Raw genomic sequence first — 16,807 nt, 5'->3', positions numbered from 1 at the left:
AAATGACTTGGGGCCCATGTTGTCTGCCTTCTCGGTTGCCCCTCTGGCTGAGACATATCCTGTGACCACCCGGAGATAAGCTCGAGCTGCGGAGGCGGAATCACACTCAGAGGAGGCCCAGGTAAGACATCCAGCCCTACACGTATTCCCATAGCCAGACACATTTCTTGGGCCACCCCAGATGAAATGAAGAGGGAGTTACTTGAGGATCCTTCATTGGAGGCATATCGTGGGAAGGCACAGGAGGGGAGAGGGGTACTGGAAGGGGAACAGTTTATATGGAAGCAGGGACTCCTCTACCGGATCACAGAGCAGCACCACACAGGGATGTGCCCCACTATAAAACGACAGCTGGTAGTTCCCAAGAAGTATAGGCAGGAGTTACTGCGAATCTCTCATGACATACCCTTGGCCGGGCACTTCGGCGTCAGTCGCACCAGGCATCGTCTGACACAAAACTTCTTTTGGCCGGGGGTAACCTATGATGTTCGTCAATACTGCCAGACCTGTGACAGTTGCCAGCGCATTGGCAAGAGGGGAGATCGATGCAAGGCCAAATTACGCCCCCTCCCCATCGTGGAGGAACCATTTAGCCGAGTAGCGGTCGATCTGATAGGGCCGTTAGCCAAACCCAGTCCGTCAGGGAAAAGGTATATATTGACAGTGGTAGATTATGCCACACGGTATCCAGAGGCGGTTGCGTTACCTAACATACTGGCAGAGACAGTGGTGGCTGCCTTGCTCCAGGTTTTCTCACGGGTTGGATTTCCCCGGGAGATTATCTTAGACCAGGGTACCCAGTTTACAGCAGAGGTGACCAACCAACTGTGGAAGCTGTGCGGCGTAAAGTCCATTAGAAGCGCCCCGTACCACCCGCAAACCAATGGGTTGTGTGAATGCTTTAACGGGACGTTAAAACAACTCATTGGGACTTTTACCAGGACCTACAGGGACTGGGAGAAATTCTTGCCTCACCTCCTGTCTGCCTATCGAGAGGTGCCCCAAGAATCCACAGGGTTCTCCCCATTCGAACTGGTATACTGAAGACGGGTAAGGGGACCCCTAGACTTAGTGCTAGAACACTGGGAAGGGGAGGGCACCATAGAAGGGGTACCTATTGTACCCTATGTGCTGGAATTCCGGGACCGCCTACAGGAGCTGACCCAGGCTTTACGTGGGAACATGCAGGTGGCCCAGCGCCGCCAGCGCGTATGGTACGATCGGAGGGCCAGAGAGCGCACCTTGGAAATAGGGCAGAAGGTCCTGGTGTCAGAGCCCACTAGGCAGAACAAGTTCCAAGCTGCATGGCAGGGGCCCTACCAGGTAGTGGGGAAAATAGCCGACACCACCTATAATGTCGCCGATTGTGAAGAACCCAGGGTTATCCGCATGTTCCACGTGAATATGCTGAAGCCCTATCGGGAGCGCCCTGAGGAGGTAGTGGCCATTTGTGCACCTGAAGCAGAGGATTTAGCCGGACTTCCCTTGCCTGATGTCTTAGGGGAGAGGACTCAGTCTAAAACATGGGACCAGGTACACTGGGGTGAAGACTTAGGTCCCCGGGAGAGACAACAGGCGGAGGAGTTGTTGAGGCAGCGACAGAGGATGTTTTCGGGGAAACCCGGGTACACTCACCTGACACAACACAAGGTTGAGACCCAGGATCAGACTCCCCTGCAACAACCCCCCTTCCGCGTCCCTGAGTCTGTACGAGAAGGGTTGAGACAAGAAATACAAGAGATGTTGCGTTTAGGGGTCATTGAAGAGTCAGATAGTCCCTGGGCATCCCCCGTAGTGTTAGTGCCCAAGAAGGATGGGACGACACGGTTTTGTGTAGACTATCGTAAGCTCACTGAGAAAACAGTGACGGATGCGTATCCCATGCCGCGTGTGGATGACTTGTTAGACCGGCTGGCAGGGGCAAAGTATTTGACCACCATCGATCTATGCAAAGGCTACTGGCAGATTCCCCTTAGTCCTGATGCTATTCCCAAGTCGGCATTTGTCACCCCGTTTGGATTATTCCAGTTTCGAGTTATGCCATTCGGGATGAAGACTGCCCCGGTGACCTTCCAGAGGCTGGCTGACCGGCTTCTGGATGGTCTCCAGGACTATGCGTGTGCCTACCTGGATGACATAGCCATCTACAGCGCGACATGGGAAGAGCATCTAAATCACCTAGAGACAGTATTGGACAGGATCCACAAGGCCGGAATCACCCTGAACCCAAACAAGTGTCACGTGGGCAAAGCAGAGGTTCAGTATTTAGGGCATTGGGTGGGAAGTGGTAAACAGAGACCAGAACCAGCCAAGATTGAGGCCATAGCCAAATGGCCCACCCCACGCACTAAAACCCAGGTCATAGCGTTTCTAGGGACAGCGGGGTATTACAGGAAATTCGTTCCCAATTACAGCAGCGTAGCCAAGCCCCTCACTGATCTGACCCGTAAGAACCAACCCTGCCAGGTAACGTGGACCCCAGAGTGTGAGGAAGCCTTCCGCCAGCTAAAGGACGCCCTCACCAATACCCCTGTATTGGCCGCACCCGATCCAACTAAACGTTTCCTGGTCCACACAGACGCTTCTATGTTTGGATTGGGAGCAGTACTGAGCCAAGTCGGGCCGGACGGCCAAGAACACCCAGTAGCTTACTTGAGTCGGAAACTACTGCCCCGTGAAGTGAGCTATGCGGCCATCGAGAAGGAGTGCCTGGCAATAGTATGGGCACTCAAAAAGTTACAACCATATTTGTATGGACGACAGTTTTCCCTCCTAACGGACCATAATCCCCTAGTCTGGCTTAATCGGGTCTCCGGAGACAACGCCAGATTACTGCAGTGGAGTTTAGCCCTACAACCTCTGGATTTCACCATCCACTACCGACCCGGCAAACAAAACGGTAACGCCGATGGACTAAGTCGACAAACGGAACTCGTACCAACCCCATAAACTTCGGTCATCCCCAAACCGATCTCTTAAGGATCAGACTGTGTATGCCGATCGAGTCGCTGAAAAGGAGAGCCGTGTTACAGAACCCCCCAGCACCAAGAATATGTTATGCAGTATATGTATGTATAATAGTTTCCATGTGAAATGCATCAGTCCACAGGCTGTGCCCCTGGACAAGATAGTCTCTTTCTGACCTCCCCCCACCTTTGTAATTCCCACAGTAAATAGCGGCAGGCTCCGGCCCCCTGCGGCTATTGTAATTTATGTCTGGCCAGCTGTTTTCCTATTGGCCTGTCATGTGTATCTGTGTTATATATTCTGTGTGCTGAAAATAATCCGGATTACGTACCGGTAATGCTCTTTTAATGAGTCACGACAGCACCCCACATGAGAGAGAGGGATCCGCCCATAGGAACAGGAAACCTACAGAATAAAAGGAGGCGGTCCCCTCTCCTCCTCAGTTTAGTTTACAGAGTATAAAAAGGGAACCGCAAAAGTGTTAGTATTCATTCTTATTCAATAACATAAAAATTTCTTAACCCTATACAACCATTACTTCTCTGAACTTAAAGAAAAGTGCTGTGCATAATTTAGGGAGGGTAATACATGGGTGCTGTCGTGACTCATTAAAAGAGCATTACCGGTACGTAATCCGGATTTTTACTCTTCGTCACGACAGCACCCCACATGAGAGATTTTCAGAGATTCATTATTTGGGTGGGATTACTGTACTGAGCACAGCTCTACCAAAGGTCAAATCAGAGGAAGCAGAAAGGTCAAGTCTGTAATGGTTGTAAAAGGTAGAAGGTGAGGACCAGGTTGCGGCCTTACATATCATATGGATCGGTACATCTGCATGTTCCGCCCAAGAAGAAGCCATGGCCCGCGTGGAATGCGCTTTAATCCCCACTGGTGGGATTTCGCCCCTTGATGTGTAGGCTAGACAGATGGCTTCTCTAATCCATCGAGAAATGGTAGCCTTTGTGATCCCATATCCTTTCCTCAGGCCCTGAAAGGAGATAAGCAGAGCCCTACTCTGCCTCCATGTTTGAGATCTCTCTATATACGTCAGGATAGCTCTTCTGACATCTAAGGTGTGCAACCTATGTTGTTCTGGGTTTACAGGTGTATTAAAAAAGGAAGGCAGAATTATCTCCTGAGATCTGTGATAGGTGGATGCTACTTTAGGGAGGTATGAGGGATCAGGTTTTAGGACAATTCTATCCTGAAATACCACTAAGAAAGGCGGGTCTACTGATAGAGCCTGGATATCACTAACCCTTCTAGCTGAGGTAAGGGCTACCAATAAGGCGACCTTGTATGTTAGGACCTTTAGAGGTATGGTATCTAGTGGCTCAAATGGGGAGTCAGTTAAGGCCTCTAAGACTAAATTCAAATCCCACGGAGGTAGACGGGGAATATGGACCGGATTGGAACGTTCACAGGATTTGATAAACCTGGAGACCCATTTGTTGGCTGCTATGTTGTCCCCATACAAGGCTCCTAAAGCTGAGATCTGAACCCTTAAGGTGTTCACCGATAAACCTAATTCTCTTCCTCTTTGTAGGAATTCTAGAATCGGAACTATCGGAATCTGCTTAGAGAATGGTTTTGTATGAAAATCTAAGAATTTCTTCCATACCCTGCTGTACAATACGGTGGTAGATCTTTTCCTACTCAACAATAGGGTGTTAACTAGTTGTTCCGAGAACCCTCTAGATCTTAACAACTGCCTCTCAAATTCCACGCCGTCAAGTGAAGACCTTTCACTTGCGGGTGGAAAAATGGGCCCATGCTTCTGTTATCATGTTGAATATGTCCTTGTTTAATGACCATTCCCCTTGTCGTAGCCTGTTTCGGCTGAGGTAGTCCGCCTTGGTGTTTTCTGCTCCTTTGATGTGCAGGGCTGTTAAGGATGGAAGATGAACCTCTGCCAACTGGAGGATGTTTGCTGCTACATTCATCAGGGTTCCTGATCGTGTACCTCCCTGACGGTTTATGTACGCCACTGCGGTGGAATTGTCTGACAGAACTCTCACATGCTTTCCCTGAACCTGTGGAAGAAAATGATTTAGGGCATATTCAACTGCTTTTAACTCCTTCCAATTTGAAGAACACTCCTGCTCCGCCTGATTCCAGGTGTCTTGGATCAGACTATCTTCCATATGTGCGCCCCAACCCACAGGGCTGGCGTCAGTGATAATTGTTTTGGAGGGAATTATCATCCATGGTACACCCCCTGAAAGGTGATCCATGTCTAACCACCAGCTCAGGGATTCAATTACGTCACTGGAGAGAGTGATTTTACCCTCTAAATGTACTTCCTTCTGAATGGATAATATTTCATACTGCAATTGACGGGTATGATATTGAGCCCACAGTACGGCTGGTATACATGAGGACAGTGATCCTAGTAAGGACATGGCCTTCCTCAGGGTCATACGGGGCTTTGATACTGCCTCTGACACCTTTGTTTGAATAATTATTTTCTTTGACTGTGGCAAAAAACTCCTCTGACTTACAGAATCTAGTTGAATTCCCAGAAATATCTGGATGGTGTCTGGATTCAACCTGGATTTTTCGTAATTCACGATCCAACCTAGACCCTGCAAGGATGAGATCGCATTAGATAACCGCATTTCACATTGGTATCTGGAATTTCCGATAACAAGAAAATCATCCAGGTAGGGTATTATAAGAGTGTTTTGCTGGCGTAAGTGAGCCATCACTTCTAGGATCACCTTTGTAAAGATGCGGGGAGCCATAGAAAGCCCAAAGGGCATTGCTACATACTGGAAGTGACGAACCTGTCCTGCCAGGATGACTGCTACCCTTAGATACTGCTGATGTTCGGCATGTATAGGAAGATGATAATAGGCATCTTTTAGGTCGATTCCGGCCATGACACACCTAGGAAACAAGAGCTTGATGGTAGAACTAATAGACTCCATTTTAAAAGTTCGATTATATAGAAAGGAATTTAATTTCTTGAGATTAATGATGGTTCTGAATGAACCATCTGGTTTTTTGATCAAAAACAAAGGGGAGTAAAATCCCCTTCCTCTTTGATCTTGGGGAACCTCTACCAACACTTTTTTAGATAGGAGAGAAATAATCTCGGACTCTAGAGCCTCTTGTTGTTCTTGTCCCTTTGGAGATGTTATTATAAAAGAATCCCAAGGGATTCTAAAAAATTCTAATTTAAGACCATCTTTTATAATGTCCAGGATCCAACGGTTGGATGTTATATGTTCCCACTTGGATAGAAAAAATTTTAATCTGCCGCCTACTTCAGGGTTAGCGGTACTTGCCACGTTTTGCGTTGTAAGACCCGGTAAACAGGGCTCCTTTTTGCTTAGGGTCTTTCGCCTCCCAGCGATCCCTTTGCTCAAATGGTTTCCTGGAAAAGGGTCGTCTCCTGAATGCTCTCCTGTAAGACGGAAGAAACTGATTAGGAAAACCTTTCTTCCGTTCTCCTGCTTTCTTTAAGATCTCATCCAGAGTCTTCCCGAAAAGGAACTCACCCTGGCAGGGGAGCGCACAAAGCTTTGCCTTTGCCTGTGCGTCCCCTTTCCAGTTCTTCAACCAGAGTGATCGCCGGGCTGTGTTTGTTAAGCCGGCTGACCTGGCTGCTAGGCGTAGCGAATCTACTGAGGCGTCTGCCAGGAATGCTACAGCCTCCTTCATCAGAGGGATCTTTGGTAGAATGGAGTCTCTTGCAGTTCTACCTCTGATCTGCTCCTCCAGTTGTTCCATCCAAACCAGCAGAGATCTCGCCGTACAGGTAGCAGAGATGGCTGGTCGGAATGCCCCTGTATTGGCCTCCCAAGATTTTTTAAGCAGGGCCTCTGCTTTACGGTCCAACGGATCCGTTAGCATCCCTGAATCCTCTACAGGCAAGACTGACTGTTTTGAGGTTGAGGCTACAGCCGCGTCCACTTTTGGCACTTTCGACCAAGTATTCAGCTCCTCGTCGCTAAAGGGATATCGCCTTTTAGAGGAAGATGGTAGAAAACCTCTGGCGCTCTGTTTGTCCCACTCTTTTTTAATTAATTCTTTAACGGTTGCGACAACGGGAAAGGATCTGCGCTTCCTTTGTCCTAACCCCGCGAACATAATGTCCTGAGCTGATTTTTTCCCTTTCTCATCAGGGCACCCCATCGTGTTTCTGACTGCTTTTACCAGGCTGTCCACGCTGCTGTTAGGCAGACATAACCCCCCTTCATCTTCGGATGAACTCGGCCGAGTTTCCGACTCATCTGAGGACTTATGCACCTCCTCCGATTCTGGATTTTCCGGAGATGGGGATCTGCTAGGTTGGCGGGAGCTAGAGATACTAGCCTGTGACAGTCCCTGCATCTCTTCTCGAATCATGGCTCTAACGTCAGATGGAGTCATAATGTTTTCCTGACGCAAGGTCAGTATGATGCAATCTGAGCATAACTTCTTCATATAGGAGTCTGGAAGGGGCTGTGAACATAAAGCACATTCTTTGTGCTTGGACTTGTGTGCCTTTTTCCTGGACTAAAGGAAGGGGACATAGGAGGAACATACATCAGCATATAGGTAGAGAAGTCTTTAAACTCACCCAGAGAAGCTGACAGGTACCGGATCTGGAGGCGGATTCTTTGAGGGATCTTTTTGCTTGGTGGAAGATCGCTCCTGACGACCACCATCTTTAATGCTGCTCCTGGCGCTTTTCTCCTTACTAGGAGAGCGCTCTGATACTACAAGGTGCGTTTCGTCGGCCGGTGAAGCCATACTCACATCCACACACCGGCCGACAGTAGCGCTGCAGCTTTTAAAAGTGGCGCCGAATCTCCTGCCTCCCCGGCCCGAACCCGGAAGTGCTCCAGCGACTTCCGGGTCAGACGCGCCGCTCATTCCTCCATGCGGCAGCGGCTGCTTATTTAGCCGGCCGCTTTGAGCGCGCGCGCCCTCATGGAGCCGGGCGGACCAGCGGTGACCGGACCCGGACCATGGCCATCCATCAGACGAGGGGGGAGGCTGTACACAGTGGCTCCCCCGCCGCTGCTACTGGAACCGCAGCCCCTGCCGTTCCTTACAGAGACCGACGCAGGCGGGTGCATGGCCCAGGATCTTCTGTAGGTACGTCCTGGGATTCCCATAGGAACAGGAAACCTAAACTGAGGAGGAGAGGGGACCGCCTCCTTTTATTCTGTGGGTTTCCTGTTCCTATGGGCGGATCCCTCTCTCTCATGTGGGGTGCTGTCGTGACGAAGAGTAAAAAAGTGTGTTCTTTTAGACTGGAAATACCTGGAGTAGCAGTCAGCTTTTATATGCTCCCATGTAATGAAGAAATCCTAGCTAGCGTCCTTCATTCAGAATCCAGCAAAAGCAGAATGGACCTCCTGAAACACGGGGGGTGCTGAAAGAGGTACTACAGCACAGTAGACCCCGTTACAGTCAGTATACATATAGGCGTATACAGAATATACTGGGGGCAGTCAGTGTACAGTGAGATGTATCAGTATATAGCGGAGGAGGTCAGTATACATATAGGCATATACAGTATATACTGGGGGCAGTCAGTGTACAGTGAGATGTATCAGTATATAGCGGAGGAGGTCAGTATACATATAGGCGTATACAGTATATACTGGGGGCAGTCAGAGTACAGTTAGATGTATCAGTATATAGCGGAGGAGGTCAGTATACATATAGGCGTATACAGTATATACTGGGGGCAGTCAGTGTACAGTGAGATATATCAGTATATAGCGGAGGAGGTAAGTATACATATAGGCGTATACAGTATATACTGGGGGCAGTCAGTGTACAGTGAGATGTATCAGTATATAGCGGAGGAGGTCAGTATACATATAGGCGTATAAGGAAACTCTACCATCTGAAGCCACCAGTGAGGGTCTGGCTAAAAATCTTCGACTCCATCATCGCCCCAATCCTCCTGTATGGCAGCGAAGTCTGGGGTCCTCACACCTACCCAGACTGGTCAAAATGGGATTCCAGTCCAACAGAAATATTCCACCTGGAATTCTGCAAGCACCTTCTCCAGGTCCATCGGAGCACCTCCAACAGTGCTTGTCGGGCCGAGCTGGGCAGATTCACTCTACACCTAACAGTTCTAAAGAGGGCGCTGTCATTCCGGGCTCACCTGCATAGGTGTAATCCAAGCTCCCATCACCATAAAGCCCTGATACATGTAGGTGAAACAGAAAAACCAGAACCCTCGGAACAGCCCAGCCAAACCCAACCGGACCAGAACACCAATCACAACAACCTGACAAAAGCCGGAATTAGGAAGATGGCAGACGAAGGCCAGGAGAGGTATGTCAGTGACTGGAAGAATGATATCATCAGCTCACAGAAACTGATCATGTACCGGAGCCTACAGAGAGACTACAGACTGGCCCCATATCTGGAGAATCTCCCGGACCCAAGAGACCGCAAGATCCTGAGCCGATATAGACTCAGTGCCCACAGTCTGGCCATCGAATGTGGCCGACACAGGCAGAACTACAAGCCCAGGGAGGAAAGACTGTGCCAACACTGTGACCAGGAGGCCATAGAGGATGAAACCCACTTCCTGCTACACTGCTCCAAATACTCAGCAGTGAGGGACAATCACTTCAGGAGACTCTCACATCTCTTCCCAGACTTCATCACCATGAAGGAGGAAGAGAAAACATATATCTTGCTGGGAGAAGAAGAGAGAACAGTGGAGATAGCAGCGCAGTATGTGAGCGAATGTCATAGACTGCGAGAAAGAGAACTATGATGCCATGGACTATAGCCCCCAACCTGGACCTGCCCCATCCACCTCCCCTATGCCATGGACTATAGCCCTACCCTGGATCTGCCCCATCCACCTCCCCTATGCCATGGACTATACCCCCCACAATGGATCTGCCCCATCCACCTTCCCTATGCCATGGACTATACCCCCCACAATGGATCTGCCCCCATCCACCTCCCCTATGCCATGGACTATAGCCCCCACCTTGGATCTGCCCCCATCCACCTCCCCTATGCCATGGACTATAGCCCCCACCCTGGATCTGCCCCCATCCACCTCCCCTATGCCATGGACTATAGCCCCCACCCTGGATCTGCCCCCATCTACCTCCCCTATGCCATGGACTATAGCCCCCACAATGGATCTGCCCCATCCACCTCCCCTATGCAATGGACTATAGCCCATACCCTGGATCTGCCCCCATCCACCTCCCCTATGCCATGGTCTATAGCCCCCACAATGGATCTGCCCCCATCCACCTCCCCTATGCCATGGACTATAGCCCCCACCCTGGATCTGCCCCCATCCACCTCCCCTATGCCATGGACTATAGCCCCCACCCTGGATCTGCCCCCATCCACCTCCCCTATGCCATGGACTATAGCCCCCACCCTGGATCTGCCCCCATCCACCTCCCCTATGCCATGGACTATAGCACCCACAATGGATCTGCCCCATCCACCTTCCCTATGCCATGGACTATACCCCCCACAATGGATCTGCCCCCATCCACCTCCCCTATGCCATGGACTATAGCCCCCACAATGGATCTGCCCCCATCCACCTTCCCTACAGCTCCTACCCAACATCCCCACAGTCCCTATCCCTATTGCCTTTATACACTTGCTTTGGCAAAACTGATGTGTATTTGGTCTTGCCAATAAAGCTTCTTTGAATCTTGAATCAGTATATACTGGGGGCAGTCAGAGTACAGTGAGATGTATCAGTATATAGCCGTGGAGGTCAGTATACATATAGGCGTATACAGTATATACTGGGGGCAGTCAGTGTACAGTGAGATGTATCAGTATATAGCGGAGGAGGTCAGTATACATATAGGAGTATACAGTATATACTGGGGGCAGTCAGAGTACAGTGAGATGTATCAGTATATAGCGGAGGAGGTCAGTATACATATAGGCGTATAAAGTATATACTGGGGGCAGTCAGAGTACAGTGAGATGTATCAGTATATAGCAGAGGAGGTCAGTATACATATAGGCGTATACAGTATATACTGGGGACAGTCAGAGTACAGTGAGATGTATCAGTATATAGCGGAGGAGGTCAGTATACATATAGGCGTATACAGTATATACTGGGGGCAGTCAGAGTACAGTGAGATGTATCAGTATATAGCGGAGGAGGTCAGTATACATGTAGGCGTATACAGTATATACTGAGGGCAGTCAGAGTACAGTGAGATGTATCAGTATATAGCGGAGGAGGTCAGTATACATATAGTCGTATACAGTATATACTGGGGGCAGTCAGTGTACAGTGAGATGTATCAGTATATAGCGGAGGAGGTCAGTATACATGTAGGCGTATACAGTATATACTGGGGGCAGTCAGTGTACAGTGAGATATATCAGTATATAGCGGAGGAGGTCAGTATACATATAGGCGTATACAGTATATACTGGGGCAGTCAGAGTACAGTGAGACGTATCAGTATATAGCGGAGGAGGTCAGTATACATATAGTCGTATACAGTACATACTGGGGGCAGTCAGTGTACAGTGAGATGTATCAGTATATAGCGGAGGAGGTCAGCATACATATAGGGGTATACAGTATATACTGGGGGCAGTCAGTGTACAGTGAGATGTATCAGTATATAGCGGAGGAGGTCAGTATACATATAGTCGTATACAGTATATACTGGGGGCAGTCAGGGTACAGTGAGATGTATCAGTATAAAGCGGAGGAGGTCAGTATACATATAGGCGTATACAGTATATACTGGGGGCAGTCAGAGTACAGTGAGATGTATCAGTATATAGCGGAGGAGGTCAGCATACATATAGGCATATACAGTATATACTGGGGGCAGTCAGTGTACAGTGAGATGTATCAGTATATAGCGGAGGAGGTCAGTATACATATAGGCGTATACATTATATACTGGGGCAGTCAGAGTACAGTGAGATGTATCAGTATATAGCGGAGGAGGTCAGTATACATATAGGCGTATACAGTATATACTGGGGCAGTCAGAGTACAGTGAGATGTATCAGTATATAGCGGAGGAGGTCAGTATACATATAGGTGTATACAGTATATACTGGGGGCAGTCAGTGTACAGTGAGATGTATCAGTATATAGCGGAGGAGGTCAGTATACATATAGGAGTATACAGTATATACTGGGGGCAGTCAGAGTATAGTGAGATGTATCAGTATATAGCGGAGGAGGTCAGTATACATATAGGCGTATACAGTATATACTGGGGGCAGTCAGAGTACAGTGAGATGTATCAGTATATAGCAGAGGAGGTCAGTATACATATAGGCGTACACAGTATATACTGGGGGCAGTCAGAGTACAGTGAGATGTATCAGTATATAGCGGAGGAGGTCAGTATACATATAGGCGTATACAGTATATACTGGGGGCAGACAGTGTACAGTGAGATGTATCAGTATATAGCGGAGGAGGTCAGTATACATGTAGGCGTATACAGTATATACTGGGGGCAGTCAGAGTACAGTGAGATGTATCAGTATATAGCGGAGGAGGTCAGTATACATATAGACGTATACAGTATATAGCGGAGGAGGTCAGCATACATATAGGCGTATACAGTATATACTGGGGGCAGTCAGAGTACAGTGAGATGTATCAGTATATAGCGGAGGAGGTCAGTATACATATAGGCGTATACAGTGTATACTGGGGCAGTCAGAGTACAGTGAGATGTATCAGTATATAGCGGAGGAGGTCAGTATACATATAGGCGTATACAGTATATACTGGGGCAGTCAGAGTACAGTGAGATGTATCAGTATATAGCGGAGGAGGTCAGTATACATATAGGCGTATACAGTATATACTGGGGCAGTCAGTGTACAGTGAGATGTATCAGTATATAGCGGAGGAGGTCAGTATACATATAGGCGTATACAGTATACACTGGGGGCAGTCAGAGTAAAGTGAGATGTATCAGTATATAGCGGAGGAGGTCAGTATACATATAGGCGTATACAGTATATACTGGGGCAGTCAGAGTACAGTGAGATGTATCAGTATATAGCGGAGGAGGTCAGTATACATATAGGCGTATACAGTATATACTGGGGCAGTCAGAGTACAGTGTGATGTATCAGTATATAGTGGAGGAGGTCAGTATACATATAGGAGTATACAGTATATACTGGAGGCAGTCAGTGTACAGTGAGATGTATCAGTATATAGCGGAGGAGGTCAGTATACATATAGTCGTATACAGTATATACTGGTGCAGTCAGTGTACAGTGAGATGTATCAGTATATAGCGGAGGAGGTCAGTATACATATAGGCGTATACAGTATATACTGGGGCAGTCAGAGTACAGTGAGATGTATCAGTATATAGCGGAGGAGGTCAGTATACATATAGGCGTATACAGTATATACTGGGGCAGTCAGAGTACAGTGAGATGTATCAGTATATAGCGGAGGAGGTCAGTATACATATAGGCGTATACAGTATATACTGGGGCAGTCAGAGTACAGTGTGATGTATCAGTATATAGCGGAGGAGGTCAGTATACATATAGGAGTATACAGTATATACTGGGGGCAGTCAGTGTACAGTGAGATGTATCAGTATATAGCGGAGGAGGTCAGTATACATATAGGCGTATACAGTATATACTGGGGCAGTCAGTGTACAGTGAGATGTATCAGTATATAGCGGAGGAGGTCAGTATACATATAGGCGTATACAGTATATACTGGGGCAGTCAGTGTACAGTGAGATGTATCAGTATATAGCGGAGGAGGTCAGTATACATATAGGCGTATACAGTATATACTGGGGGCAGTCAGAGTACAGTGAGATGTATCAGTATATAGCGGAGGAGGTCAGTATACATATAGGCGTATACAGTATATACTGGGGGCAGTCAGAGTACAGTGAGATGTATCAGTATATAGCGGAGGAGGTGAGTATACATATAGGCGTATACAGTATATACTGGGGGCAGTCAGTGTACAGTGAGATGTATCAGTATATAGCGGAGGAGGTCAGTATACATATAGGCGTATACAGTATATACTGGGGCAGTCAGAGTACAGTGATATGTATCAGTATATAGCGGAGGTCAGTATACATATAGGCGTATACAGTATATACTGGTGCAGTCAGTGTACAGTGAGATGTATCAGTATATAGCGGAGGAGGTCATTATACATACAGGCGTATACAGTATATACTGGGGGCAGTCAGTGTACAGTGAGATGTATCAGTATATAGCGGAGGAGGTCAGTATACATATAGGCGTATACAGTATATACTGGGGGCAGTCAGTGTACAGTGAGATGTATCAGTATATAGCGGAGGAGGTCAGTATACATATAGGCGTATACAGTATATACTGGGGCAGTCAGAGTACAGTGAGATGTATCAGTATATAGCGGAGGAGGTCAGTATACATATAGGCGTATACAGTATATATTGGGGGCAGTCAGTGTACAGTGAGATGAATCAGTATATAGCGGAGGAGGTCAGTATACATGTAGGCGTATACAGTATATACTGGGGGCAGTCAGAGTACAGTGAGATGTATCAGTATATAGCGGAGGAGGTCAGTATACATATAGGCGTATACAGTATATACTGGGGGCAGTCAGAGTACAGTGAGATGTATCAGTATATAGCGGAGGAGGTCAGTATACATATAGGCGTATACAGTATATACTGGGAGCAGTCAGAGTACAGTGAGATGTATCAGTATATAGCGGAGGAGGTCAGTATACATATAGGCGTATACAGTATATACTGGGGGCAGTCAGAGTACAGTGAGATGTATCAGTATATAGCGGAGGAGGCCAGTATACATGTAGGCGTATACAGTATATACTGGGGGCAGTCAGAGTACAGTGAGATGTATCAGTATATAGCGGAGGAGGTCAGTATACATATAGGCGTATAAAGTATATACTGGGGGCAGTCAGAGTACAGTGAGATGTATCAGTATATAGCGGAGGAGGTCAGTATACATATAGGCGTATACAGTATATACTGTGGCAGTCAGAGTACAGTGAGATGTATCAGTATATAGCGGAGGAGGTCAGTATACATATAGGCGTATACAGTATATACTGGGGGCAGTCAGTGTACAGTGAGATGTATCAGTATATAGCGGAGGAGGTCAGTATACATATAGGCGTATACAGTATATACTGGGGGCAGTCAGTGTACAGTGATATGTATCAGTATATAGCGGAGGAGGTCAGTATACATATAGGAGTATACAGTATATACTGGGGCAGTCAGAGTACAGTGAGATGTATCAGTATATAGTGGAGGAGGTCAGTATACATATAGGAGTATACAGTATATACTGGGGCAGTCAGAGTACAGTGAGATGTATCAGTATATAGCGGAGGAGGTCAGTATACATATAGGAGTATACATTATATACTGGGGGCAGTCAGTGTACAGTGAGATGTATCAGTATATAGCGGAGGAGGTCAGTATACATATAGGAGTATACAGTATATACTGGGGGCAGTCAGTGTACAGTGAGATGTATCAGTATATAGCGGAGGAGGTCAGTATACATATAGGCGTATACAGTATATACTGAGGGCAGTCAGAGTACAGTGAGATGTATCAGTATATAGCAGAGGAGGTCAGTATACATATAGGCGTATACAGTATATACTGGGGGCAGTCAGTGTACAGTGAGATGTATCAGTATATAGAGAAGGAGGTCAGTATACATATAGGCGTATACAGTATATACTGGGGGCAGTCAGAGTACAGTGAGATGTATCAGTATATAGCGGAGGAGGTCAGTATACATATAGGCGTATACAGTATATACTGGGGCAGTCAGTGTACAGTGAGATGTATCAGTATATAGCGGAGGAGGTCAGTATACATATAGGCGTATACAGTATATACTGGGGCAGTCAGAGTACAGTGAGATGTATCAGTATATAGCGGAGGAGGTCATTATACATATAGGCGTATACAGTATATACTGGGGGCAGTCAGTGTACAGTGAGATGTATCAGTATATAGCGGAGGAGGTCAGTATACATATAGGCGTATACAGTATATACTGGGGGCAGTCAGTGTACAGTGAGATGTATCAGTATATAGCGGAGGAGGTCAGTATACATATAGGCGTATACAGTATATACTGGGGGCAGTCAGAGTACAGTGAGATGTATCAGTATATAGTGGAGGAGGTCAGTATACATATAGGCGTATACAGTATATACTGGGGGCAGTCAGTGTACAGTGAGATGTATCAGTATATAGCGGAGGAGGTCAGTATACATATAGGCGTATACAGTATATACTGGGGGCAGTCAGTGTACAGTGAGATGTATCAGTATATAGCGGAGGAGGTCAGTATACATATAGGCGTATACAGTATATACTGGGGGCAGTCAGAGTACAGTGAGATGTATCAGTATATAGTGGAGGAGGTCAGTATACATATAGGCGTATACAGTATATACTGGGGGCAGACAGTGTACAGTGTATACAGGGGGCAGCACCCTCCCCGGTTAACGCTCACCGTACTGCTCGGGGCGGCCGCACTCTCCACTCAGACTCAGGCAGAGGATCAGGACCGCAGACACCGGGAGCGACTCCATCATGTGCGGGACGCGGCAGGACTGTAAGAGGCCCCGCCCCCCGCACGCCCCCAACATTCCGACAATTAACCTTTCCATTACCGATGCGTTACAAATCATGTGCTCTGCGTCTTCTCCTGTATCCTGCGCCTAGAGGTGAAGCTAGGCACACTGCTGCCTGAGGCGAACTTCAAAACGGCGCCCCCCCAAACACATATACAGTACAGCCCCCCTATAGGGGTCCCATCTCATATACAGTCCCCCCACACATTACATGAGTGA

General features: G+C 47.6%; 1 protein-coding gene across 2 annotated transcripts in view; it reads right to left on the bottom strand.

Annotated features, from left to right (window-relative positions):
• The window catches only part of THBS3 (thrombospondin 3), a 127,190-nt gene extending 110,591 nt beyond the window's left edge, over positions 1-16,599 (bottom strand). For both annotated transcript variants that reach the window (XM_069768862.1, XM_069768873.1), the window contains exon 1: positions 16,468-16,599. In XM_069768862.1, the coding sequence (XP_069624963.1) occupies positions 16,468-16,549 (82 nt within the window). In that variant the 5' untranslated portion in view covers positions 16,550-16,599. The remainder of the gene's footprint in view (positions 1-16,467) is intronic.
• Between the last annotated feature and the right edge of the window lie 208 nt (positions 16,600-16,807).

Source organism: Ranitomeya imitator, chromosome 1 (assembly GCF_032444005.1).
Source record: "Ranitomeya imitator isolate aRanImi1 chromosome 1, aRanImi1.pri, whole genome shotgun sequence".
Lineage (NCBI taxonomy): Eukaryota > Metazoa > Chordata > Amphibia > Anura > Dendrobatidae > Ranitomeya > Ranitomeya imitator.
Note: the sequence above shows the minus strand (reverse complement) of the source record. Positions and strands in the feature narration are given on the sequence as shown.